The sequence below is a fragment of the Phasianus colchicus genome, chromosome Z (genome assembly GCF_987193195.1).
Source record: "Phasianus colchicus chromosome Z, bPhaCol1.hap1.1, whole genome shotgun sequence".
NCBI lineage: Eukaryota > Metazoa > Chordata > Aves > Galliformes > Phasianidae > Phasianus > Phasianus colchicus.
In genome coordinates, this window is record NC_143476.1 from 78183920 (window position 1) to 78210497 (window position 26578).

Genomic DNA, 26578 nt, shown 5'->3' on the forward strand with positions numbered 1-26578 from the left:
TTCCACAGGCAACTGTTACTCCTGTACATAAAATACCTGGGACAAAATGAAAGCATACCTGAAAGGCTGGAATGAACAGCTACAGGCTCAATAAGAATTACAGTGTGCTATTCTTTTAGAAGAACTTATTCTACTAAACATTACATCAGTTTTCCCAAGTGTCGGTTTAAGCAAACATAATTTCTACAACTAAGAAAAAAAATGTAGTTATTTCATATGCTATTGGAGTTTGTTTCAAAAGCATGTAGAAGTTTACACAGGCTACATTACTGCTGGTCATCTGTCATTCAATTACTGTTTTATCCTTGATTTGCCCTCTACTGAATGACAAATCTCATGTTACCAAAATGAAACATAAGGACAGCTTAATTATCAACTAGAAGACTTATCAACCTTCATAATTTTCAGCATTAAACAACTGTATTGAAATATTATATATAGTACACTATAAAGGCTACTATAAGAGGTCAAAAAAATGACAGCACAGAGTATTTAAACATATTTCACCATTAGATTTCTCACTCCATTTTATGAAATCAATTCCTAAAAACACAAGAAAACCCCATAGACACACTCAAAAAAACTGCAGAGATCTTTCAATTTCACAATCAAATTTGTGGTCAAAGTCATCACGAAACAAGAGCTCTTTCCTGGGACATTTGAGAAAGAACTCAATCTCATTCCTTACATCCCAGGTTAATATGCTCAACTGAGGGACAATTTACAATGGTAAGATGGACACCTCTCACATATAAATACTAAATTGGGGGGAGGGGGAAAAGAAGTATCACAAATTAATGGGATATAATCTTATGTTCTGATCAGTTTTGATAGATTCCAGATTGCTACACTGTCATTGTAGCAAAAATTACCATACAACTTTAATAAAAAGGTATGTGATGCTGACTATCAGGAGTTCTCAGAATAAACAGACAATCTTCTCTCAACATGTTTTTTTCAGAAGCCCCAAACACCATGTCACTGATTTGAAAGGACTCCAAAACACAACACCCACTGTCAGAATTGGCAGAAATCTGAGTTCTGTGGTGCATTCTTACAGCCTTCATTGTAAAAACAGAAAACATCTCTACTTTTCTATGCCTCCAGAAGACCTGCTAATGTGGCACCTATGGTGCACTGCATGCACAATCAGCCTAGTTCTCCACCTTATCTGTCTCAGACTGAGGACCCTGGACTAGCACCCTATTTTCTTTCAGGAATACATGACCTATGCAAGATAATGGTCAAAAATATAATTAAAGCAGTCTTTCATAACCTCTGGTCTTCTACCTGTCAGGCTACATATAGAGTAGAACAGAGGAGAAAAAAAAGAATAGATTTTCATACACCAGGCTCACATCAAAAACTAGAACCAAGGACTCCCCCATCCTACCATCCTTTTTTTTCTTTTCTGAAAACATCTGAACTTGTCCTTACCAACACTGAGTTGAATTTATTTAATCTACTTAAACATACCAACAAACCCTAACCATAAAGATGCAGACCAGAAATTCCTCAGGGTGCTGCAACATAAAGCAGTTTCATGGAAAAAAAAAGTCATGATTCTTCTTAAGACATTATAACTACATCTGCATGCAGTTATGCTTTCAGATGCTCCCTTTGTGAGGGATGTATTTCCCTCTACACTCACACAAAAAGCCACACTACCAAAACTCATAGGGAACTTCGGCTGGCAATAAAGAAATACATTTGTTTAATTGTGCTTGAGAGAAACGTTGTGTCAGCAGAAGTTCTGACCACCTACCTCTGAAGAGTACTTGGATCCACAGCACTCAAAATAAAGACAAACACCTTTGTTATAAAGCCTTGAAAACTAGCATAAAATTGAACTGCCAGCCACTGGCATGACTTAAGCGTTTCCTTTTTAAGGTTCTTCTGTGCTAACATATCTGCAGGAATTTTAAGACAAGGGATTATTTGCAACAGCCATTTACCTGGCTTCGGGGCTGCCTGGGACCAGAGTGCCTGGTGGGTTCCAAACATTCGCAAACATGGCATCTTTGTGGAGTGCACCTTGGGTGGCAGCACAGCCCCGAGGGCGGGCACGGAGCACCCAGTGACGGCAATGCGCAGAAGGCTCGCCATGTCGCGCCGACCTCCCAGCTGACTCCTTGCCACGTATGGAATCCCTGCCGCGCACGTGGAAACAAAGCAACAGTTAATAATGACAGGAGGCAGAAGGTATGTAAACTCAGCAGCTGAAGTCTGGTTGACTGCCGCTCGCCATAAAGCAGTCATTTTTCTCTACCTTTTCTTGCCAGCTGGAACACAAAATCCACTTTTTCGAAGTGAGGTAACAGAGTAAAGCGGGGGAGGAGGAAGCGAGTAAAACTACCGAACTAAACAAGGACACGACAGAGCTGACCTTGCAGGCTGACCTACAGGTCGGCACGCCGCGGCTCAGGACCGCATTCTCTCCAGACCGTCGCTCTAAACGAGGAGCTCCGACCGCCCCCCGGGACCCAGAACCGAGCCGGGCCCCGAAAGGGCCGCAGCCCCCCGCGCAGGAGCCGCGCCCGACCCGGACGGGGCCGCGAGCGGCGCGTCGCTCCCGCACCCACCGCGCGCCCTTAGGAAGGCAGCGAAGCGCCGTCCCGCCGCCCCAGCAGCGCCCGCCGCCGCCATTTACACCCGGCGGCCCCGGCTGACCTCGGCCCAGCCGCTCGCTCCCCGCGGCCCCGGCTCCCGCGCAAGGCGCGCCCCCAGCCCGCCAGTCACCGCCTTCTCCCCGCGCCCGCCGCCCTTCCCGGCCTACGGAAGAGCACCGCCTCCCCCACCCCGCCCACGCTCCTCGCGGGAACAAAGCGGAGCTCCCGCGGTGCCGCTCCCGGCCCCGTCCTCCGCTCCGCACCCACCGGCCGTGCCGCCGGCGCCGGCCCCGCCGCGGCACTGACCGACCTTGGGGCGAGGCGGCGCGGCGGGCCCGGAGAAGGCGGAGCGGGGGCGGAGCGGGGATCGGGGGGACAACCCGGAAGGAGCGGGGGGAGCGCGGGAGCCGGTCACGCGGCGGCCCCAGCCTCGCGCGCGGACGGGGTGTGTGTCACGTGACCGCGCTGAAGTCGGGCGCGGGCGGCGGTCAGGTGTTCCAGGGCGCGCGCGCACCGTCCCGCCCGGCGCTGAGGAGAAGCGCGCGGGACGCGGAGGTGGCCCCGCGGCGGCCGTTGGCCGGCTGTTTTTAAACGTGTTTCTGTGAAAAAAACCTGTTAGAGCTCGTCTTACGTGCTGTGCGCCCTCTGTACCTTGGTTTCTGCTGACCGCGGCGGCAAGGTACCTCACGGCTGTCAGTTCCTTCTTTGAAACCAAAGAACGATTGCCACATCTTCTCCCTAATTAGAAATAACATCATTAGTTTAAAACAAACAAACAAACAAAAAAACAGTAGCAGATCTGTGCAGGCCTGCGGGGCTCCGTGTGAGGCTGCTAGGCGCTCCAGCAGCGGGCGTTGCTGCATCACCCAGAGCCTTAGAGCTGGAACGCCGCTTACAGAGGCTGACGATTGCAGGTGGTATTTGGGAATTAGAATTTTGGCCTTCATTATTATTAGGTTTTTGTTTGTTTGTTTTTAAGATTTCTGCTTTGGGAAGGAAAACTTGGATTCCCGCTCGCTCTGACGCAGATTTCGGTTGTGTGCCTGTAAAGAAAAGATGAATCTGGGCTCACATTTTGCTCTGCAGTGTAAGTAGCTGCCAAACACTCCTTGTAGTAAAGAGAAGGGAACGTCTGTTAATTGAAAAGAACTCACGTTTGTGACCGAAGGTGAAAAGTTGTCTGGCACAGTAGTGATAAGGTGCTTAATTCTTCACTGATATATATCTTAATTCATGAGATTTGCTTTACTGAAAGATGGGTGCATTGAACAGTGGTGGTGCCTGTACTATTATGTTTCTTAAAGCCTCTGCATTCTGAAAATAGAGATTGAGAGTCTCAATTTCTCTTTTCACATTAATGTAAGCTTTTCTCTCTTCCCAGTAAGACAGATTCCCAACAGTGACTGGAGGTCACACACGGATCTTAAAACCAGGACTGAAAAAAAAAAAAAGAAAAAGAAAGAAAGCACTGAATAAATTTAAGTTGTTTTAGTAGCTAATTTCTGTAAGGGTTTGGCACTCCTGCTCACGTCTGTTTTTGTCAGTTGTTTACAAAAAGTGAAGTCTAATGCTCACTAAAAACTCATCAAAATTTCCAATACTTGTTCTGGTTTCAGTTGTTCAGTTTAGATTGATTTCTTTGTCAGATATCACTTTCAGCAATAATTGCATAGGGTCAGTTTTCCCATGTAGCTAATTAGTTCTAAGTGTGTCACCTTAATATCTGGCCAAGTGTGTCTCAACAAAAATCAGTCCAATACATACCTTGGGGAAATAATACATCTTAACTGTGCTTTACACTCTATAACCTACATTCAGAGTAGTAAGGTGTGACAATAAACAGGGACATACATTCTGAGATGTTACAGTAATTGTATTTTGAATACAGGACAGTACTATTTTGGTTTCTTACAGGTTGTCATACAAGCTCACATGTTTTTCATCTCCATGAATCACCACCAGAGCTGGAACCAGCATGCGAACCTTTGGATTGGGCTTTGGAAACACCAGGTGGGAAGGTCAGGGTCGGGCTGTTCTTCAAACTACAAACACTGCCAGGCTGTCAGCAGCGGCATGTGCTGAACAGTCCAGTGCACAGTTCTCTCCCTGAGTGCAAAACTCACAGAGCAAACAGAGCAGGACTCTGGAGAAAAATAGGTGAATTCAGTTGCAAAGGGGCACGTGAATTGAATCATTTGCAGTTAATGAGATAATATAAGAAAAATGCATTACATAGCTTGCTTCTAGAGTGAGTTCTTGCTGGCATTGAAGGCTGTAAAACTACACTTGTTTGTTGTCATATCTGATGTATTAATTGTAAACGAAAATTCACCATTCACCAACATGGTTTTATTGTCACACTGGAGGCCTAACTGTGTTGGCTAAATTTTACCTTCTAGTTCAGCCTGCAGCTTTTCCCCACGCCGCAATTTTTGAGGAAAACAGCCGTCTGTTGTGGCGTGACGCTTCAAATGAGGCACCTGCAGGTGCGGTTTGCTGTCGTACTGCCTCACGCTGCGCTCCCGTAGGAATCGATAATTTCTGAATCGAGATCTCTGAAGCGCTGCTGGAGCGCCCCGTGCAGGCCCCGTGCAGGACGGTAAACCCGCGCTTGTCGGCCGGCGGCGGCCAGCCCCGCGCAGGGCCGGGTGCCCGCTCCACGCCACAGCGCTGTGTCGGCGAGGCGGCCGGCCGCCAGGCGGCGCCGTTCTCGGCGCGCTGCCACCTGCTGCGGGGCGGCGCCGCGGAGGCGCCGGGGTCGCTATGGCGACGTGCGGCGTGCTGGCGGCCGGCAGGGGGCGCTGCGGGCGGGGTGAAACTGAAAGTGGAGGGCTCGGGCCGCGGCTAGGCGGGACCCGGCGCCGCGCCGCTCCGGCTCGCATCCCCCGCCCCGTTCGTAAGCGCTTGAGCCTCCCGGGCCGAGTATGGCCGAGAATTTCGACCGAGCTCCTGGTGCCGGTCGAGGCCGGGGCCGCGGAGGCAGCGTTCTCGCCGGTGCGTCGGAGAGCGGCGGCGGGGCCTGCCCCGGAGGCGGCGGTTCGCACGGCCCCGGCGCGGTCGATCAGCAGCAGAACAAAACGAGCGGCTTCCTCCCGCAGCAGGAACCCCTGCGGCCTCCGAGGACGGCGCCGCTGGGCACTGGAAGCGCAGGTACTGGGCCGCCGCGCCGCGCGACGGGCCCCCGCCGCGGACCACGGCGCCGCAGGTGCCGGAGAGCCGAGCGCGGGCGGGCCGTGCTCAGCCCTCTTCCCCGTCCTTCCCCGTCCCGCCGAGACCGGGGCTTCCCGCGCCTCGGCCCGGCTCGGCCGGGAGGACGGCGCGGCCTGAGGTGAGGGCCTGCGTTCCGCGGCCCGTGCTCCTGCGGGTGCGGGCCGGGAGGGGGCTCGCTCCCTGCGCCTCTCGGCCCCTGTGGCGTTTCTGCGCTGTGGGCCTGTACCCGGGGAAAGGCGTAATGCTGCATCGTAGCCTTAGCGCGACGCCCCCAACCCCTCTTTTGTGCGCGCACATCTGTGCGTGCGTGTTATCCGTCTATTAATCCGACCGCAGATGGTCTCATCCTTCCTTGCGTTGAAGAAGGCCTACAGGTTTGAGAAAACGTAAACCTAAGGCAAATGCAGCCCGAGGCGTTATTGATTGGTTAACTTTTACGGTCCAGGTATCAGATTCCCTTTTCAATAAACTTAGGAGCTACTCTGATTTGTGCAAATGTGTAAAAATACGGTTTTAAAAATATGATTTTGATTTGGTGTTTTTTGTTTTGTTTTGGGTTTTTTTGCAAATTATATACAAGAAGGACATTGAGGAATATGTTAAAAGTTAGTGTTGTCTGCTGTTTATTGATCTTTGAAATCTTTCTTTTGCATTTAAGATCTTTGAAAAATCCACAGGGAAAGCAGGCATACCAGAATTAGATTTACTGGTTTCTCGTTAATGCTCAGAAAATGTGTTTGCGAGGGAGGGGGTTGTCCATCTCTTTCTTTTCTTTTTTTGCAACTCTCATGTGAAGTGAGAGCGTAATGTGGAAAGGCATCAGAGTTTCCAAAATTGAAAATTTTATCTATATTTCAGAAAAGCAATAAAAATATCTAAATAAAATTAAGTATGCTTGAAAGTATGTACTTTAAAAATATATTTAAGATCAAAAAAGTTGTGTATTATGTGAGAGCAGATAGCAACCAAGCAGTGCCTAAAAGAAGCTGTTAACAAAACCTTTCCAGAGCAACTGCAACAGACAAGAATCCCATCTGGATCGCGAGTTTCACTTCCTACTTCTGGACCAGAAATGGCAAAACCTCAGGTGGCTGTGACTCCTGTGGCAATGTCAAAGTTGTCAGTTAAAGCACCTGAGTTTTATCCATCAGGATACAACCCCAACTTCAATCAGAACTTGGCAGTAAGTGTTAATCTTCTGTTCTTAGCTTATTGCAATTTACTTCTATGCCTTTTGACATCTTCAAGGCTACATTTGCCTAAAAAATTCCAGAAATTCAGATGATAACCTCCGGAGTCAAGGTTCTGATAGTGATAGCGGGTGGGTATTATGGTGTACATGGGTTAGCGTGGGGTGTTTTTCTGAAGTTTGCAGTAGATAACCACATTCCTTGTTGATTACACCAGACATTGACTCCAGAAACATCTGAATAAGCTATCTTTTTGGAGTCTGCCTGTGTTGTATTTATGTCTACAATGCTTTTTTAAGTAAAAGCTTAGTTGTGCTTTCATACAGATTTCTCAAGTTTTTGAAGCAGAGATGAAGGCTTAACTTAAACTTTAAAAATATACGAAAACAGTGATGATATACGAAAACACTGAGACTAGATTTTGAGTAACTAATAGAAAAAAAAAACTTAAGTTGAATACTAAACATGGAGTTAGGTGTTTCCAATTCTTTTTTTCTTCTGAGCAAAATCACATTGCTTGATATTACCTGCTTTGCCAGCTTACTGAATAAAGTGACTCTCCTGGATAGTACAAGCTTATGGCCAATATACAACTGTTAGCACAAAGCCAACACAACGCTCTTCAATTAATGGCTAAGATAGGGGAAAGAGTATTACTTTGCCCCAGTACATTGCACATTTTCTGTGAATACTACATTTCAGTTTCAAGACCCAAAAATGCCATTTAGATTGTCATGCATTTGCATGTGTATAATTGCAAACTCCTGGGGCCAGCAATGTTGCTTTTCAGCTGTTCTGCAAAAGCATGTAAGCATGTGGGAGCTCCTCATTGCTATGTTGTAGGAATATATTATAAGTGATCCAGCTTTTAATAAAAATAACTTCAGAATCCTAGCAGGACCTAGACTTCTTTATTTGAATATGTTTGACATGTTGCATACACTAATCAGTGTATACTATGCATGGAATAGTGATCTTTTGTACTGAATTAACTTCATAAACTGAGTTAATCTGCAATAACATGTAAGTTTAGAGCATCTTGTTTCTGCGCAGGTTTTACTCACAAGTTTTAAAATTGGAATCAAAACAAAGTTTTGAGAAACTTTGATTTCTTTGACTTAGAATTAATACAATTCAAATTACAAATCACCTTTGTAATGTTCCTGGGAGTTTCTAGACCTGAAAATTCACATTCGTCTTATAAAGTACACAGTGCTTTTGCTATTAAGCATTAACAATCTTAAGAATAATCTGTTGAGTTATTGTGTTTTAGTAAATTATGGTAATGGCTATGTGTGTCTATATAAAATTCAGTCATTCTGTTCATCTCCAGTTAGGTGATGCTTCTGTGCCCCTTCACTTCATACAAACGACTCAAATATGTGACCTTGTACATGCAACATTTCTTATACTTAATTTTTCACTAACTTTGTTGTAAGCTTGATATACGTATATAATCTGAAGGAGAAAAGGCTTATTCCTAAAAAGTCTGAAGAGAAATCAAACTGATGATAAATTGTAAGCGTCTGAATGGAAATGTTGTGAATACATCTTACATCTTGGAAAATGGTATTTGGCCCACTAATTGAAACAGCCTGAGAGCAGGTTTGGCTAATGGATATTCTCTATAGACTTCCTGATTTTTAAATTTATGTAAATCAGAGGGTTATTTGCTGTCTGCCTAGCCTGTTCATTGTCAGTTTGTTAAGTTTATGAACTGACTCCTAGTCAAAGAGAGGCAAACTGCTGATTTTCAGATTAGTTGCACATCCTTTTTCATTGTGAATAATAACATAAAGGGAAGAATTAGACTGAGAAATCACTGAAATTAATGGAAAGCTTCTATTTGACTTTCATGGCTTTTAATCATAAATCTGTAATGAATGCATAGAGGTACAGCCTTCTGTTTGCCAGCTACTATTTAAAAATAACCAAGAGGAATTTGCTTTATTTTCATTTATTTGATATAGTATGTGGTGCTGTATTCTGTATTAAACTTCAAAGTCTGCCAGTAAGAAATGTGACTTACTTCTAGAAGATACTGAACTAAATCTGTTCAGTTTTTAAAGTATACGCTATTACTAGTTAGTTACATCACAAAATACATTCTTCCTATGCTATTCCTCTCATGTACTTGCACTGTAATCATCCCGTAAGTGTATTAAAATGTTACATTCATTTTTGAGTGAACAAAATTAGCAGTCTTCTGTTTCATCACTGAGAGCATAAACATTGGTTAAGTATTATTGTGCTTGCTCCTTCTTTCTTTAGGGAGCAGGTGTGTTTACTGTCTGCTTTTTAACTCAGTAACTGCAAATTAATGCAATACCACTTAAGAAGACATGAAACAGAACTATTTATCTTTGATCCATTGCCAAAAATATGCAGCTTCACTAGCTTTAGAAAATCAGTTTTCCTGGCCTAAGTTTATGCATAGGAATACACTAGTGTATTTATTATATTTCTGTATTTTCTCCCTCTCTTGCTTATTTTGGAGCACAGTGGCACTCTCTGTAAGTGCAAAATATTTTGTTTCCAATTTCCAGTTACTTTTCCTTCTACAGTTCATTTATCTGCAGCACAGTATGTGTGCACAGGAAGAAACGGTTTTGAGTCTCAATTAGGTTGTTCTATTCTTGGAAGGTATACTTACTTGTTAGCTTATTGATCTTACATCCATTTTAGCAAACTGTGTAATTTGGTTGTTCTTTGTTTTGTGTTATACTTTATTTCTTTTTAAATCTATTGGCATGCTTGTCTGAGAGACCCCAGTCTCTGTAAAAGCATGTTACTTAGTTCTTCTCATAGCACTACTGAAGCTTTCTGAAGTACTGAGGTTTATGCTCTCTAAAAATATTTGTGAACCAGGTAGTAAGAATTGCTATCACGCATGCCAAGCATCAGGAGTTACTGGTAACTAAGAGCTCTATTGTTGCTTCTGGAGCTGGCAAGTGTAATAACTCTAGGTTCTTTTTCAATATTACATTTTTCCATTTCTATAGGATTCTTCCTTCGAAGATGGATATGGTGGCTATCTGACTTTGGCAGAATATGTACAAGGCTTCCTAAACCATCTCACTGAGCAACCAGGTTGTTTTGAAACTGAAATAGAACAGTTTGCTGAAACACTGAATGGCTGGGTCATTACAGATGAAGCTTTGCAAGAGCTTGTTGATCTCATCTATCAGCAGGTAGCCTGTGTATTCTATTTTATATCATGGATGGGATGCCTTTTGTTACCTAGTGTCCGAGATATGCATAAAAGAGTTATTTGTTATGTCATTGTATCTCTGTAGCATTTTAATGGTTTTCAGTCTCTCTTTAGCCTGAAACATGCAGCGAAAGATTTTGCTCGATACACTGTAACAATAGCTCAAATGTAGGATGTTTGACTCATCGATAAGTTTACAATTTCTGAGTTGCTTTTATGGTGTATCCTAATCTTCCAGGTTACATGCTAAATTCCAGTTGCGGCACTTAATTAAAGGAGTCGTCTTTGAGTTGCTGTATTTACATAGCAGGTATCAGGGTAACTCTTAAGCCATGTCTGAGTAATGTGTTTTGATTCATTCCTACAGAATATATTCATAGAATCACAGAATGGCCCGAGTCGAAAAGGACCACAAAGATCACCTAGTTTCAGCCCCCCTGCTATGTGCTAATGTGCCAACCACCAGACCAGGCTGCCCAGAGCCATATCCAGCCTGACCTTGAATGCCTCCAGCAATGAGGCATCCACAGCCTTCTTGGGCAACCTCTTCCAGTGTTCCAGTCCACACCACCCTCTGTGTGAAAAATTTCCTCCTAATATCTAACCTAGATCTCCCATCTTAGCTTAAAGCCATTCTCCCTTGTAATATCACTGTCAACCCATGTAAACAGTTACTCCCCCTCCTGTTTATAAGCTCCCTTCAAGTACTTGAAGGCCACAGTGAGGTCTTCCCGAAGTCTTCTCTTCTCCAACTAAACAAGTCCAGTTCCCTCAACCTTCCCTCATAAGAGAGGTGCTCCAGCCCTCTGATCATCTTAGAGGCCCTCCTCTGGACCCACTCCAAGAGCTCCATGTCCTTCCTGTACTGGGGGCCCCAGACCTGGACGCAGTACTGAAGATGGGGCCTCACAAGAGCCGAGTAGAGGGGGATAATTAATATTCTTCATAACGCTTAGATACTTTTAATTTCTTGAAATTATAAACAACTCTATCTATCACCCTTCAGGAAATATACTTTTGCTCACAGGCTTTGATTTCACTGTTGGTCTAATAGTAACTAGGTCCAGTCCCATTAATGGCCATGGAAATGAGGACAGAGACCTTAAACTGAACTCTGTACTAATTGGGGAAGCCACTGGAGAGAACAGTTGAATCCAAGCAAATGAACTGTTGTTCCTGTCATTTGGGCTTGCTACAGAGAATGTAGTCACACTTGGGCTTGCTATTAATTACACTGGGCGTCTCCCACTTCACTGAGTTGATTGCTTTCAGGCACTTGAAGAACATGAGCAACTCTTATATTCCTCATCTAAGTGCAGATACTTGCAGAATTTTTACTCTAAAGTTCACTGGACTATGTAGAAGCTGCATGACTGGTTGGTTCTCATACAGGACTCAGAGTCTTGAGTTTCTTATTATCATACAGTTTCTTATTATACAACTGCCAAATGAGCGCTGTGTTTGGCAGTATCTTTCTCATCCTTTGTTTGAGTACCTGGAGGACAGTGAATAACAACAAAAGTATTCAGTATAATTTTACTGAAAGGAAAAAAAAAACAGAATTCATCTAAAGAATTCATCTAAATAACAAACATTTGTATGCATTAAATAAACTGACTCACATTTAATGCAAACCTTTAATTTTCTCGCCTTATCTCCTAGTTTAAAAGAGGTCTGGTATTGTGGTTGGCTGTTGCTTCGTCAACTGAAAATTGCTGAGTAACAATCTGAAACATAAGTTTATGTTTATAAGTGAAATTCATCTCGGTGTTTTTTTTATTTTATGTTTCAATACTAGAATTTAAGATTTTAGGATGGGTTTTTGTTTTTGTTTTTTGAATGACAGGAGATTATAGCATTTGAATGTCAGTCAACTATGCATTTATTATTTTTCTGTCTTGAGCTTCTGCTTGAGTATTTGTGTTTTCTAGTCCTAGCTTATCACAAAATTTTTATTACGTTGCCAAAGTGTGCTTGTAAGTATCTGCTTCAGTGATACTAATTAAATCCAGTTGAGAAGATCTGTAGATATTAGGTCTATTTAAGGAAATGCTAAAATGAAGGAGGAGGAAAAAAGCAGAGAAATCCTGTGCAGTTCTCCCTTCTTTTGAGGGTCAGGTATCTCAGGAAATCTATAAAGATTAATCATCTACTTCTCTCTGTTCTTCCTAATTCGTTTACATATATAACATTCCTTGTCATGTTGTACTCTTTCCCTAGGCATACTCTAATGCCAAATGTAGATTCTGGAACAGATAGCTCTGAAACTACATCTGTGTGGAATTATTTTTGTTTAATCATTCTTTGCTCTTTGAAAAAATGCATGTCCCTGAAAAAGTCTTAATGCCCTCTTTGGATTTATTTTACCTTTTTTAATAAACAGTTTGTAAATAAGTTTTAGACACTCTTTGGGATAGGTTACAGTGGAAAAGTAGAGTTGAATACTCATGGTGAAAAGCCACAGAATCACCTATCGTGAATGTCTGTGTTCTGAAATGCGCATAGCAAAGTGTGGAAAATTAATGTGCCAAATAATAATAACTAATCTTTTACTTCTCAGTGATTAAATATACTGTTGTTAAACAGCATTTTCTAAAATTATTTTAAAGGTATTTCCACATAACCTAATCATTACCTGTACAAATAATTATTTATTCACTTTTATTTTGAAAGGCCACATCTGTCCCAAACTTTTCCTACATGGGAGCAAGGTTATGTAACTATTTATCTCACTGTCTAACCATTAGTCCTCAAAGTGGGAACTTCCGACAGCTGTTACTTAAAAGGTGAGTATCAGTGTGTCCTTTTAAAACCTATTACTTCCTGTGGCTGGGTTATGTGTTGTCTTCTTTTGTATGTAACTCTTAAATTAGCATCCAAAGAAGTATGTATTTAAAATAGAAGGATTTTAAATTGAGAGTTATTAAGGCAGAGGTTCATACTAGATATTGAATATATACACACTTTATTGTTTTAATACAAAAACAGGACTCAGTTCAGGTTCTGATGTCTGTTCTGAACTCAGTACCAAATGATAGAGTAAATTTGAAAGCTAGTCAACTTCAAAAGTATCCTAAAAATTTATGTAAGTATACTGACTTTCTTTGTCTGTCCTTGTTCTTTGACTCTTACTGGGACTTATTTTTTTTCTTGAATTACTTAACTGGCTGGACTTGCTGTGTAAAGATTTTTCATTGATCATCTAAGTTGCTTTTGCTGTGTAAAGCTTGTTCATTGATCAGCTAAATCACTTTACATTAAATAGATGCATAAAATGCAGAATGACCCACAGTTTTCAGAAATTTGGGGATTACAGTTCAATGATTAGACTTTGTAGATCATATGATGCAACATCTTTTAAATGAATGTGCCTTTAAAATCTTAGTGTATGACATTTGAAAAATTAATACGTTTTACTTCAGGAGTGTTTAAAAATACTCCTTTTCTCTTTAAGGACTTCTGGCTTTTTAAGCATAAAGCTTAATTTAAAAGTTTCACTTAGTACATGGATATTTACAAGCAAAAGCATGGTAAGCTTAAAAGATCATCAAAATGAATTTCTTGAAATCGGGGGCAGTACCTTATGGAAAAGCTGAAAATACTTTGTTATCTCCTTTGCAACAAGGACAACCTTTTCTCCTTCGTATTGACACTACAAATCATCATTTCTATCTTGTCTTCTTAATTGAACAGTTTGAATTGTTTCTTAAATGAACAGTATAATGAAGGAAATCCCTGGTAATAATGATTGCTGGTTTTAAAACCAACCCAGTGATAAAATTAGCACTCTAAAAATGCAAATTTGAGGTTGCTTATGCTTTTGCCTCTACTATGGATGAAATTGGGATAGAGTGATGATAAAAAAGCTAACTATATGAATACATGTTCTCTTTCTCAGCCCAGATTTGTATGTAAGATGTGATATTTCAACTCCTAAAATTGTTTGGTTTTCTCAAACATTTCCCAGTCCATTCCTTAATTTCAGTGCGTAGGTATTGAGAATATGTTGGAGGTTGTCTTGTTTTCCTTTTATTCTGATCTGGTTTTAAACTGCTGTGTAAACTAGCACTATCTTTGACATGCTGGTGAAGACTAAAATATTGTGTCACTGCCATACTACCCCTAGTTATAAATGCTATTAAATGTATTTAGCTTACACCACCAATTATAACTAACTTATGCATAGCTGTCATTTAAAATTGTGGCATAAAGAATTTATCAAGTAAGTGTAGAGGCATACGTGGCGACATGAGCACTGGCCTAAAATGGGATGAAGCATTTCAGTACCTCCTGTATTTCTGTTAACGTTTAGATACCTGTGTTAAACTTGCATTCATATTGTATTAGGTGTATTTTTGTCTTCGATATCTCAGTGCTTGAAACCACAGTCATGTCATCATATTTATTTACTGAGGACAAAAAAACACTTTGACTTTGTGAAGTCCTCTCATTTCCTTCACAAATCATGCTTCCCAAGATTCAACATGGAACAGTTCTAACACAGTTCATAAGTTCTGAGCACTGTACTAGATCAGTAGCATATTGTATGTGTTAGGGTGCTTACAGACAATAGTGATACGATTTTGTTTAATGTTTTCAGGTGTCGAGCAGAGTTTGAAAACAGAGATGAAGCTGCAAAAGGAGATGAAGCTACTCAAAAACAATTTCATGCCTTTGTATTGTTCTTAGGTGAACTTTACCTTAACCTAGAGGTAGGAAGAAAGTTATTTTTCACGTAGCTCTTCATTTATTTTTGTTGTGTTTAAGCAAATACTGAAATGAAAGGCATCATTTGAGGTATTGTTTGTGTTGGTTTTGTTGCTTTTTTACATAGAAGTGAATAAGCCAAAAAATTTAGAACATTTTGTGTGACAAAGAAACAAGCGAAAATAGACAGGATCGTTAAAAGAAAAAAAGTGCATAAAGACACCTTTTTTAAAAAAGCATAAGAGATCATTAAAAGAACCAACCATAACTACCTTACCTAAAACTTGTCTGGTCATACCCACTTTTTTGTTGGAAAATTTGGAATGAAGTTTTTTGATATTTTCCTTCCTCTTGCAAGACCATCAGATGTTAAAGTCTATTAAAGCATATTTGGCCACTAGCTGGAGCTATTAAATGCTTGAAGAAGAGGTGGGAGATTTCAAAATGAGCAATTAGAAATGGAGACCTTTAGTGGGATTTCTTCTTAAGGTTTGAATCCTCAGCTTATCCATGAAGTGCCTAATATTTTCTTTAGATCAGTTTTTGTACAAGAAAACCTTACTCGACTCTTACACCTGTGAGTTTAGCAAAGTCACCAACTTCTGTAATTTTTTTTTACTGGAGTTTTTTTTTTACTGGAGTATTTCAAAGGTAAGATCTAATGAGATGCTATAAAAATGTTCTTCTATCATGAGGAAAGAAAACAATTATCCAACTCTTCCATTTTTGTACATAAGCAGGATTTGAAATGTACTTTTTGCTTTCTGGAAGTAAAAAGGAAGCTTTACAGGAAGTATGGAGGAAGAGGGAGCTATCCAGTTTTGTGGAGTTATCCCTCTTTTTTTTTTTTTTTCTATAATTTTAAAATACATGAAGAATGCCTTACCTCAGTAAGTTATTACAGCTGTAGGAAGAACCTGAGATTCCAAGAGTTTGGGATGATGCATACTATTTGCCAGGCATCTTGCATTTTTTCTCATTAATTTAGTAACAAAAAAGAGAAAGCTAGAAATGCATTCTTATGCTTAGATTAGATTTGTAAGAATATCTTTCAGTCTGTGTTCTAAAATAGTTGTGCTAGTTGGTGAATTCTTCCAGCTGAAAAGTTAAACTACTTTAATTACCAAGTAATTAACTATGTTAATCACACAGCATTTAAGAGAGAAAATATAACTAAATTAATTTCTGAAACTTAAGTCTTTTAACTATTTTATTAATGTCTTGCAGATTAAGGGAACAAAAGGACAGGTAACACGAGCAGAAATTCTTCAAGAAGGACTTCGAGAATTACTAAATGCGCTTTTCTCTAACCCTGTGGACAGTAATTTGATATGTGCTGTGAAGCTGCTGAAGGTGAGAGTATTTTTAAATGAAAAAAAAAAAGAAATTTCCTAAGTGAGAACAGAATTCATCGGCACTGTTTCTTTATGTAATTATGTGTATGTCATACTGTAGTTAAAATACAAATGTTAGGATGCTTCTTCATGTGGGCATCTGAGGTAAGTAAAAATAGAGTACATCAGTGCATATAATGGGAAGCGAAGAGAATAACATCTGGCCATCTATGGTTCCTGCTGTTGAATCCAAGTGGGAGGCTGGAGTGGAGAGAGGAGAGAAGATAGGAGGAAAAAAAAAACAGGGAAACTGAAAGAAAAGTCAAGGGAAAACCTATTTCTTCATGCCAGAGGCCAAATGTATTCCTTGGTAACAGATTTGAGATCTAGGCTAGCAGAGGTATCATATCACAATTCCTTTCACAGACCAGTGATGTGATAGAGAGGTTTATTACACAAGTAAGTAGAAGTTCAGAATTGGTTGGGTGAAAGGAGAGAGGTTAGTTTCCTATTCAGCATAAACATCAGTGGAGTTGAGCAACTGTCATTTTTGGGTATCCTTGCTATGATGTTTTTCCATGCCATGTGAATGCTTGAGCTGAATGCCTCAAAAGAGAAATGAGCATTGCATAAAGTCAGTGGATTGAGTTTCTGTAATGCATAGAGTGAATGCAGCATGTTTTATGGAAGTCTTTATCTCAGAAAGATGAGAATTTTTGCTTCCTTTTCTTTTTTTAAGTGCTTGAAGGTTGGGAAGAGAAAATGGAGCGGTTTTGGATAAGTGGAATAATATTACTTTTAAAATCCCTGATAGATAAGGAAATGTTTGCTTAAAGCATTTTATTTCTGAGATAATAGATGTATCTCAGCTTTGAGAGTCATGAGGGAAACAAAACTGTAATAGAGGAAATGTGTATGGGCTTTTATACCTTACATTGTCAGTTTACACAAAATGAGAGAAAATGTTTATGGGCTTTTATGGCTTACATTGTCAGTAACATGAAGTGTACTTTTTTCATTAATACCATTATGAACTTGAGCAAATAAAAAAAAATATACTAGTCAAAAGTATTAAAATGCAAGGCCGCATACAAGAGCAATAGAATTGAAGCAAAAGAGTAAGCAGTCCCCTCAGATCTTTTGCCACTTTTGTTATAGAAGAAAACAGTAATCAACTTGAATAAATTGTAGGGTTTGGGGCATGCTTTCTGTCTTGAAAAATACTGACAAGATCTATCACTTTTGTTTTCTTTGGGATTTTTTTTTTTTTTTTTTTTCAGCAAAATGTTCTATCATATATCAAATCCTACTTTATTGTCTGAATGTTACAGAACCTATTATGTTGACAGTTTCTTAAAGTTTTCTGTAATTTGCTTTTTAAAAAGATGTACTCATCCCCTGTCTTTAGTTGACAGGCTCAGTTTTAGAAGATGCTTGGAAAGAAAAAGGAAAGGATGATATGACTGAAGTGATTCAGAGAATTGAAAATGTTGTACTGGATGCAAACTGTAGCAGGTGAAAAGATAAATTTGTTCCTTGATTTGTGTGTTTTAATAAACAGAAAAGCTTGAAAATCCTCAAGAGTACTGAACATGTCCAAGACATGCCTTCACTAAAAAACTTTTGTTCACTAAAATTGAGGTCCTTTTGGGTAACTTTGTATCTAGAATGTAGTATTTTCAACTGATAGTCTTGGGATTTTTTTTTGTTTGTTTTTATTCTCTATTTTAATAGATGTAATTAATGACACTTATGTCTTGAAATCTCTCTTAAGTGCTTTAGGCTTTAAAAGCAAGTATAAATGTAATGATGATGATATCTCCTTTTTCATACTTTTAAACCAGAATTTAAGCCTTAAATATGGTATTTAAATAACTGTAAATGAAGGTACAAAATGCAATACAATTGTATTGGGTTTTTTTTTCCTTTTTGGACATACCTTTTTGGCAAGATCTTACTACAGGATGCAGAAAGTAGAGGAAACAACTGAAGATACTTTCTTTCCTTTCTCAGTAAGAACTCTTTGTGAACTTTCTTCAAAGAAGAAAGCAACTTCTCTTATTTTAGGGAAGTAAAGAGAGGTGATACTTAATATATTGGAGACCTTAATTTTGCCCCATTGAGTGCAGAATTTCAGTTTGAAGTAGGGGGCTAACTTCAGAAGCATAAACTAGATGTTTGAATATCGTTCACGCACCCTCCTCTCTGTTCTCCCCACTATACTATCCTTTTACAAGAAGAAGATGTGTTACTCTAGTTGTGCTGCAGATTTGTTATATTGAGAAAAACTATAGCAGTTTCTATTTAATATGGACTCCCTACATTAACACAGAGGAAGTGGAGAGAGTGAGTATCTCTTAATCGACACACAGAGCATTTAGATTTGGGGAGATGGGGGGGGTGGGGAAGGGTGGGAAAGACTCAAAATTACCTGTAGGTTGGAACAAATTTTTGGTTATTTTTGGAGCTTATTCTGTGTGGTATCCATCTAGTATCTATAGGATAACAGATGCCCATATCCTTGCTTAGCAAGAGAACATTCTAACTTCTATGGTGTTCCTGTTTGGTATTACCAGAGATGTGAAACACATGCTTCTGAAACTAGTAGAACTACGATCAAGTAACTGGGGTAGAGTTCTTGGAACTTCTTCACATACAGAAGCTACCCCTGAAAATGACCCAAACTATTTTATGGTAAGAATGTACTTCAGTTCCTTAATATGAATTTAATTTGATTCATAGACATCTGTATCACTAAAAACTTCAAACAACTGCTTCTTTGAATGTATGTGATTTTTCTCTATAACTTTATCCTTAGAATGAGCCAACATTTTACACTTCTGATGGCATTCCTTTCACTGCAGCAGATCCAGGTACGCCCTGTTTAATGTATACCTTCTTTAATAACTTGTAATTAATTGTAGTCTTGGCTAAGTACCCATGAAGTTCTTTGTAAAATATCTGAACTCTTGAAATTTAAAAGACAAAATTATGTATGAATTTCTGGCTTTGAATTGTACAAAACATCCCTTACTCAGGATTTAGAAAATGAAGATATTTGAAATTAAGGATGTGTATTTTAGTTTGAACTATTCTTCAGCACTTGGTCTCTTTTCAAGGCCAGAAAACTTAGTTTTACACACTGTTAGAATCATGGAATCATTGCTGGATTCGAAAAGATCCTCTAGATCATCAGTTCACCAAATTATGCCCCTTACTGCCTAGCATTTGTTTTCTAACATCTGGATACAGCATAGTATGGTGTCATTTGAGATTAAGCTGTCTGTGACTACCTTTACAGTTCTGTGAGATGATGGACATTATTCTTGGAGTTTGATTGATATCCTGAAAAAACGCTGTACTAGAATTTTTTTTTTTCTTACTGCTTCATTCCATTTATGGTTTCATTAAATAATTACTTTCAAACTGTGCAGATAATTGTTAGAGTTCTAATCTCACTGTATATATCTCCATCTGGTTTCTTACTATGTCAGATTACCAAGAAGAATACCAAGAGCTGCTTGAAAGAGAGGATTGGTTCCCGGATTATGAAGAGAATGGAACAGATTTATCAGGAGCTGGAGATCTGTATGTTTACTTCTTTAAGAAAATTATTCTAGATAACTTTCTAGATACTAGTTGTTATTACTGCAAACTTAAAAATGCCATCTTGACAAAAAATAATAATTATTGCTCAATCCGACAATAGAAGTTAAATATCTGTTATGTTATATGTTGGATTCTAATCACACAAGTTCAAAACAAATATTTATCCTTCCAAATATTGTAATGAAGTTTCAGTTATTTCTGAACAGGTGCAAACTTTGCTTGTGTTTTTTTCAGCATTAAAAAAAGTGAAGCACCTGAGCTTCAAGCATTGTGGGGCAGCCTGAGTTGACATATACTGAGTTGTGTGTATGTCATAGCTAGAGATTATGACAATACTCAGCCTTTCACAGGAGAGGTTGCTAAGTTTTTCTCTTAAGCATAAATTTTATTCCCCAGTCACGTGGTTGTTAAGTATTTTTGTAAAATACAGAAAGCAACCTCATAGCAAAGGAGGAAGCGGTAGATGAGAATATAGTCTGATTTTCTGATATTGGTTTATAGGAACCTAATTGGTAGCCACTAGAAAGAATAGAGTCTAAAATAAATTACTCTTGAATTTCTTGTTGAAAGAAATTTGAATCTAAAATTATTGTCAGTGTTGGCTTCATGTTTGATAAGAGTTCTGGCCTGGATCAATATTTTTCTAAGTAAATTAGAAGACTTGGATGGAAGCTAGCTGAGGGTACTTGCAGGAATTTTGGGATGAGCATAAATTAGAGATGCCATCAGGAATCAACAGGCTAATATTGAAGTAAAAATACCTATGTGCTTGTGACAGCAAATTAAATGCAAAATGAAGACAGACAGCACTTTAAAAAAGTGTATCTGAATGTGGAAGACTGTCTCAGCCTTTATGAGAACTGACTTCAGAACCATCTTTGCTGAAAGGTTAAGAAAAGCTTATGCAAATGTATAGTATTGATCTTCTGTCAGCTATTTCTTGCAGCTTTCATGCAGGAAATGGGGTCTCTGTGCATCTACACTACTACAAGAGAAAGAGGACTGATTATTTAAGGCACAATGCTCAAGGAATTTTTTTTTAATATATTTCCCTGACAATTACCACGATATTGTGTGAAACTTGTCATTTCTGGCCCCAGTACAGATAGGAGGCCAGGCTGGATGTGGCTCTGGGCAGCCTGGTCTGGTGGTTGGCGACTCTGCACATAGTAGGGGGATTGAAACTAGATGATCTTTGTGATCCTTTTCAACCCAGGCCATTCTATGATTTTATGAAGGTATGTGATTGCCTTCTTTGGAACTCATGCACAGAAGATGATAACTTCAAACAACTGCACACTTGCTGAGAGTCATTAGCTGCTGCCTTTTTAAGAATTACATACCCATCCTATCATACACAGAATGGCTTGGGTCGGAAGGGACCTTAAAGATAAACTAGTTCCAACTCCTCTGCCATAGGCAGGATTGCCACCCAGTACCTCCGGCTGCCCAGGGTCCCAACCAAGCTGGCCTTGAACTTCTCCAGGGATGGAGCATCCAAACCTTCTCTGGGCAGCCTGTTCCAGTGGCTTACCACCCGCCAAGTAAAGAATTTTCTCATACTGTCTAATGTAAATCTCCATCATTTTAGTTTAAAACCATTTCCTCTTGTTCTGCCACTATCAAACCATGTAAAAAGTTGGTCTTCCTCCTGTTTATATGCTTCCTTTTGAGCAGCATGGTCTCCCTGAAGCTGCCTCTCCTACAAGCTGAACAACCTTAACTTTTTTCATAGGACAGATATTCCAGGCATCTGATTATCTTTGTGGCCTCCTCTGGATGTGCTCCAACAGCTTCACATACTTCTTGTTCTGAGAACCCCAGGCCCAAACACAGTACTGTGGATGGGGCCTCACAAGGGCAGACAAGAAGGGGATAATCACCTCCCACTGCTGAGCACCTCTTTTCAGAGTTATTTTCATAGAACCACTGAGGTTGGAAAAGACCACTAAGATCATCTAGTCCAATAATCATCCTCTCACCATCATGCCCTTTAAAGCATGTCCCTCAGTCGCAACAGTCCAATAATCATCCTCTCACCATCATGCCCTTTAAAGCATGTCCCTCAGTCGCAACAGCTACCCTGCTTCTGAAAACCTCCAGGGACAGCAAAAGGTTGGGAAAGCTTCCTGGAAAGCCTGTTCCACTGCCTGACCACTCAGAAGAAGCTTTTCCAGATATCCAATTTGAACTTCCCGTTGCGCAATTTAAGGCCATTACTTCTCATCCTGTTACTAGTTACTTGAGAGGAGATGCTGATCTCAACCCTGCTACAACCAGCTTTCCATTGATAAGGTCTCCCCTGCACATCCTCCAGACTAAACAATCCCAGTTCCTTCATCTGCTCCTCAGAAGACCCTTCACAACGTTGATGTCTTTCTTTGGACACGTTCCCAGGCCTTAATATCTTTCTTGTACTTAGGAGCCCAAAAATGAATGCAGTACTTGAGGGTACCTCACTGTTGCCAAGTGCAGAGAAACGATCACCTCCTTACTCCTGCTGACTACATTATTTCCATTAATAATTATCAGTATTGCAGAGAGGATGCCATTGGCCACCTGAGCACACTGCTGGCTCATGTTCCACTGTCTGTTGATTAATACCCCTGGGACCTTTTCCTCTGCAGTCTTCCAGCCACTCTGCTCTGAGCCTCTTGTCATGCATGGCATTGTTGTGACCGAAGTGTAGAACCTGGCACTTCATCTTGCTGAACCTCACACAGTTGGCCTCAGCTCATCAGTTCAGCCTATCCAGATCTCTCTGTAGGTCTTTGTATGTGCAGGTACGTCAACACTTCCTTCCAACTTGGTGTTATCTGCAAATTACCCAAGGGCTCACTCAAGTTCCTCAATGCAGCTCAGGATACAGTTGGTCTTCCAGCTGCAAGCACGCAATGCTGGCTTGTATCTCTTTTTCTGTCCACTGGAACTCCTAAGACTGTCTCTGCAGGGCTACTATCAGTTAGTTCATCTTCCAGTCTGCACATGTCTGGAACTGCCCTGACCCAAGTGCAACACTTTGCACTTGGCTGCGTCGAACCCCACTTCTCGCACTTGTCAAGGTCCTTTTGAAAGACAGCTCTTCCTTAAAGAACATCTGGATTTTGTGTTTTGTGTGAGAACTATTGGTGATATTTGTGTTTTGTGTGAGAACTATTGGTGATATGTAGATGGTTGGACTGGATGATCTTGTAGGTCTTTTCCAACCTTGGTGTTTCTGTCATTCTGTGATTCATCTGCAGACTTGCACAGAATCCCACTGTATGTGTAACTGATCAAGATGCTGAAAAGCACCAGTCCCAATTCCCTCAGATTCCTGAGAGAGACCTCCAGCTCACTCATTACTGGCCTCCACCTGGAGAGCCATTGACCACAGCCTTCTGGCTACAACTATGCCATCAGTTCTTTTTGACTGGATAGCCAACCCTTCAAATCCATCTCTTTCCAATTTAGAGATAAGGGTATCTTGTGGGACCATGTCAAATGCCTTGCAGAAGTCTAGAGAGGCAATGTCAGTTGCCCTTACTTTGTCTGCTGATGCCTGATTATAGAAGGCCATCACACTGATCAAGCATGATCTGCCCTTGGTGAAGCTGTGCTGCCTGTCTCAGATCACCTCCTCAGCTCACACTTACCTTCAGATATCTTCCAGGAGACTGTGTTCGATGGTCTTCCTGCTAGCTGTGGGGAGAAAGAAAGCTGTTAAGTGATCCCCATCAGTTTTCAGTGCTGTTTTTAAACTCTGCAGTAGTCTTCACTCTCTGCAATACTGATTATTATTAACGGAATCCGGTCTTTCTCTGACCTAAATATAACAGGTCTTTCCTGGAGAAGAAAAAGAAAGGGGCAGGATATGATTTAATAGAAGGTACTATAATACAAATGCAAAAGAGATGAATTAAGAGTGCCTTCTTATCTGTATAAGTATAGTTTATCCATATAATAACTTTTTCCAGCTCACATGCAAACATGATAGTTGATGCAGTGTTTGAACTAGGACATTCACTAACTGAAGGTGATGCTAGTTAACCTTTTTTTCAAAAAGATTAGCACAAATTCATTGTGAAATTTTGGAAATAATTTGTTTTACATTGTATTACCTACCCACTTTGGTCTGTCATCCAAGATACTTCTTTAACCTAGTAGGCAAAATGATATGATCTAAAATGGTGTAAACACTGTAATGATTTGTACCTGTCTGTGCTGCTTAGAGGCTTTTATTTACTCTCCATGTCATTGTTTTTTTTCCTTTTCATCCTCTTTTAATTAATGTTACAGTTAATAACTATTTGTAAAGGTCTGTTTTATTCTTGACATCCATATAAATATTTCACCAACATACTGTTGCTGAAAGTGTATACTTAAGCTTACTTTTGATGTCTTTTTTTTTTTTTTTTTGTAGATATTTTGATGACATTGATGATGAAATGGATCCAGAAATTGAAGAAGCGTATGAAAAATTCTGTCTAGAATCAGAACATGGGAGAAAACAGTGAGAAGTTACACATAAATATTAAATATGTTTGTTAAAGCAGTTTAGGTATGGTTAGAGTGTAAGGGGATGCATAAATTGAAACATTTGTACCAAAATAAGGAAATTGAGTTTCTCCAACACCTGAAGATACAGTTTCCCTTTTGTTAAACAGAATCTGCCAAAAATTGTAATCATATGCCCTGTATCTTAAAATATTGTGTATATATCATAGTTTATTTTATGTACAGGTATACGGACAATGTTTTGGCTGCAATAAAAATTCATCTTAAAAATATTGTAATGGAAATTAAATTTTAACTAAAGCGGAACTGTCCCATGAAATTTCTCTTGTGGGAGAAAGGAGAAAAACAATTTGATCTTTTAATTGCTTGCTTCTAATATGCAGTAGAACTCTCCCATCTCTTTTATCATATACAAGCTATCCTTTTTTTGTTGCTTTTGTTTGTTTTGTTGCTTTTCTTTTTTTATTGCTAAGGAGAGTATGATCCAAATACAAATTATCTCTGTAGATCTCAATCATGGAGTCATGAGAAGTAGTTTGTGAAGATTTTGTGTTTTGTGGGTTGTTTTGTGGGGATATCTATATATATACATATATATATACACCTTTTTTTTTTTCTTTGTTTCTTCCCTCTTTCCTCTACCCTTTTGTGTGAAGTCTGGATACATTAACATGAAATATGGGGATATTGTGAAAAACTAAGCTGTATTTTATAAGTCAGGTGCTTTCAAGATCTGTGGTTCAGATAAGCTTATTTCTAACTTTTACAAGCAAAAACTATCCTTTAAATAATTTGCCGTGTTCTTCAAGACTACATGAATATAGTTATGGTTTAACCAGTGCTCCTCAAGAGTATGTGCAGTGCTCGGTATATTTTTGAATGTATCTAACATGTCTAACCTTCTTGCAACACTTGTAATTTTCTCCATTCTTCTAATTATTTTATATACATTGTCTTAATTTTGTAGTTTGAGTATGTTCATGTATTTCATAAATGTTAACATTCTGAAACTGACTGCTCTTTTTTGACTCAATATAATCATGTTAGTCTATAATATTCCATTGTTGCTGTTGTTGCCAAACTCAGTTGTACTGTTTCTTGTTATCTGTTTCTGGTTAGACTAAGTAGAATCCCTTACCACACAAATACACACAAACAAACAAAAAAATAAACAAAAAATAAACAAAAAAAATAAACAAAACAAAAAACAAAAAACAACAAAAAAAAAAACAACAAAAAAAAGGAAATAATTCCAAAAAAGTAGCTACTGTAAACAACATGTTGTTGTAAATATGCATGTAAATAATTCTGTTAATATTTCACTGTAATACGTTTGGTTAAATGACTTGTGCGTCTGCTAATACAGTGAGCACTGTTTTCTGGGTGTTTATTAAACATTCATTTAGGTTGGAGTTTTGGAAAATAAAATTTAACTAGCTTTGTTTCCTTTGTTATATTTTCACCATTTTGCCTTTTTGCTTAAAAAAAAAAAAAAACTTTTTTTTTTGTTCTTCTGTATTTTTCCTACCTGCAAAAGTCCTTTTTTTTTCTTTAAAGTAGCAGCTGCAGAGAGGACTGTCTTTTACAAATTTTACAAATGAGACATGCAAAATTTATTGATGGATAGTAGCAGTCAGGAGATCTGTATTAACATTTCAGATTCTCTAGATGAAAACCCAAGAAGCAGAAATGTGTAAATTAAATTATTTTCAGATGAAGATACTTAACACACACATTCTCTGACATTAGATTGTGCATAATTTTCTTTAAAAAATGTTCAGTTCACATGTAGATCAGTCTTCTTATGACTTTATAAGCAGATTTCTTGTGGAAAACGTATTTCTGAAAATGGAAATTCTCAGTAGCATGACGAAGGAAGAAGGATTTGCAAAATTCATTACAGTAAATTAAGAGCTTCTTCAGGGGACTCTGCCTTACATGTTTAAATGTGCAGCTCTTGAGCAGCGTGTTTTTATGAAAACTAGGATACATATACTATCTGTACAAGCTGACAGGATGTATGTCTCACATAGAATTCTAAGTAAGAAAATACCCTAACTCATCTTGTACAAAAATATAAATTAGGAACTGTATATTTTATGCAATCCAGATCAATACTTACAAAATAGGCTTTTTCTGTTTTTCCAGGAAAAATAATGAAAGCTGAATATTGGGACTTTCATTCAAGGTAGTGGAGAATTCTACATCCAC

General features: G+C 39.3%; 2 protein-coding genes across 8 annotated transcripts in view; one reads left to right on the forward strand and one right to left on the reverse strand.

The window, feature by feature from the left end:
- The window catches only part of NNT (nicotinamide nucleotide transhydrogenase), a 43290-nt gene extending 37994 nt beyond the window's left edge, over positions 1-5296 (reverse strand). Inside the window, exons 1-3 of one of the 5 annotated variants that reach the window (XM_031609122.2) lie at positions 5002-5296; positions 3261-3347; positions 1956-2150 (exon numbers count right to left, since the gene is read on the reverse strand). In XM_031609122.2, the coding sequence (XP_031464982.1) occupies positions 1956-2106 (151 nt within the window). In that variant the 5' untranslated portion in view covers positions 2107-2150; positions 3261-3347; positions 5002-5296. Of the gene's footprint in view, positions 1-1955; positions 2151-2386; positions 2563-2670; positions 2809-2876; positions 3025-3260; positions 3348-5001 lie in introns of those variants that run through there. The other 4 variants (XM_031609124.2, XM_031609125.2, XM_031609126.2 and 1 more) reach the window with 4 other exon arrangements.
- Positions 3036-25832, forward strand: PAIP1 (poly(A) binding protein interacting protein 1). 3 transcript variants are annotated; one of them, XM_090131491.1, is made up of 13 exons: positions 3036-3054; positions 3589-3696; positions 4524-4619; positions 6827-7002; positions 10012-10200; positions 12894-13006; positions 14821-14932; positions 16155-16280; positions 17670-17776; positions 18838-18955; positions 19080-19134; positions 19756-19849; positions 24273-25832. In XM_090131491.1, the coding sequence occupies exons 2-13, from the start codon at positions 3666-3668 to the stop codon at positions 24364-24366; spliced, it is 1311 nt and encodes a 436-aa protein (XP_089987617.1). In that variant the 5' UTR covers positions 3036-3054; positions 3589-3665; the 3' UTR covers positions 24367-25832. The 3 variants fall into 3 exon arrangements, with proteins under 3 accessions (XP_089987617.1, XP_031464988.1, XP_031464987.1); XM_031609128.2 differs by lacking the exon at positions 3036-3054 and adding an exon at positions 3147-3288; XM_031609127.2 differs by lacking the exons at positions 3036-3054; positions 3589-3696; positions 4524-4619 and adding an exon at positions 5388-5759 and having other exon boundaries at positions 24273-25831.
- Positions 25833-26578: the final 746 nt, after the last annotated feature.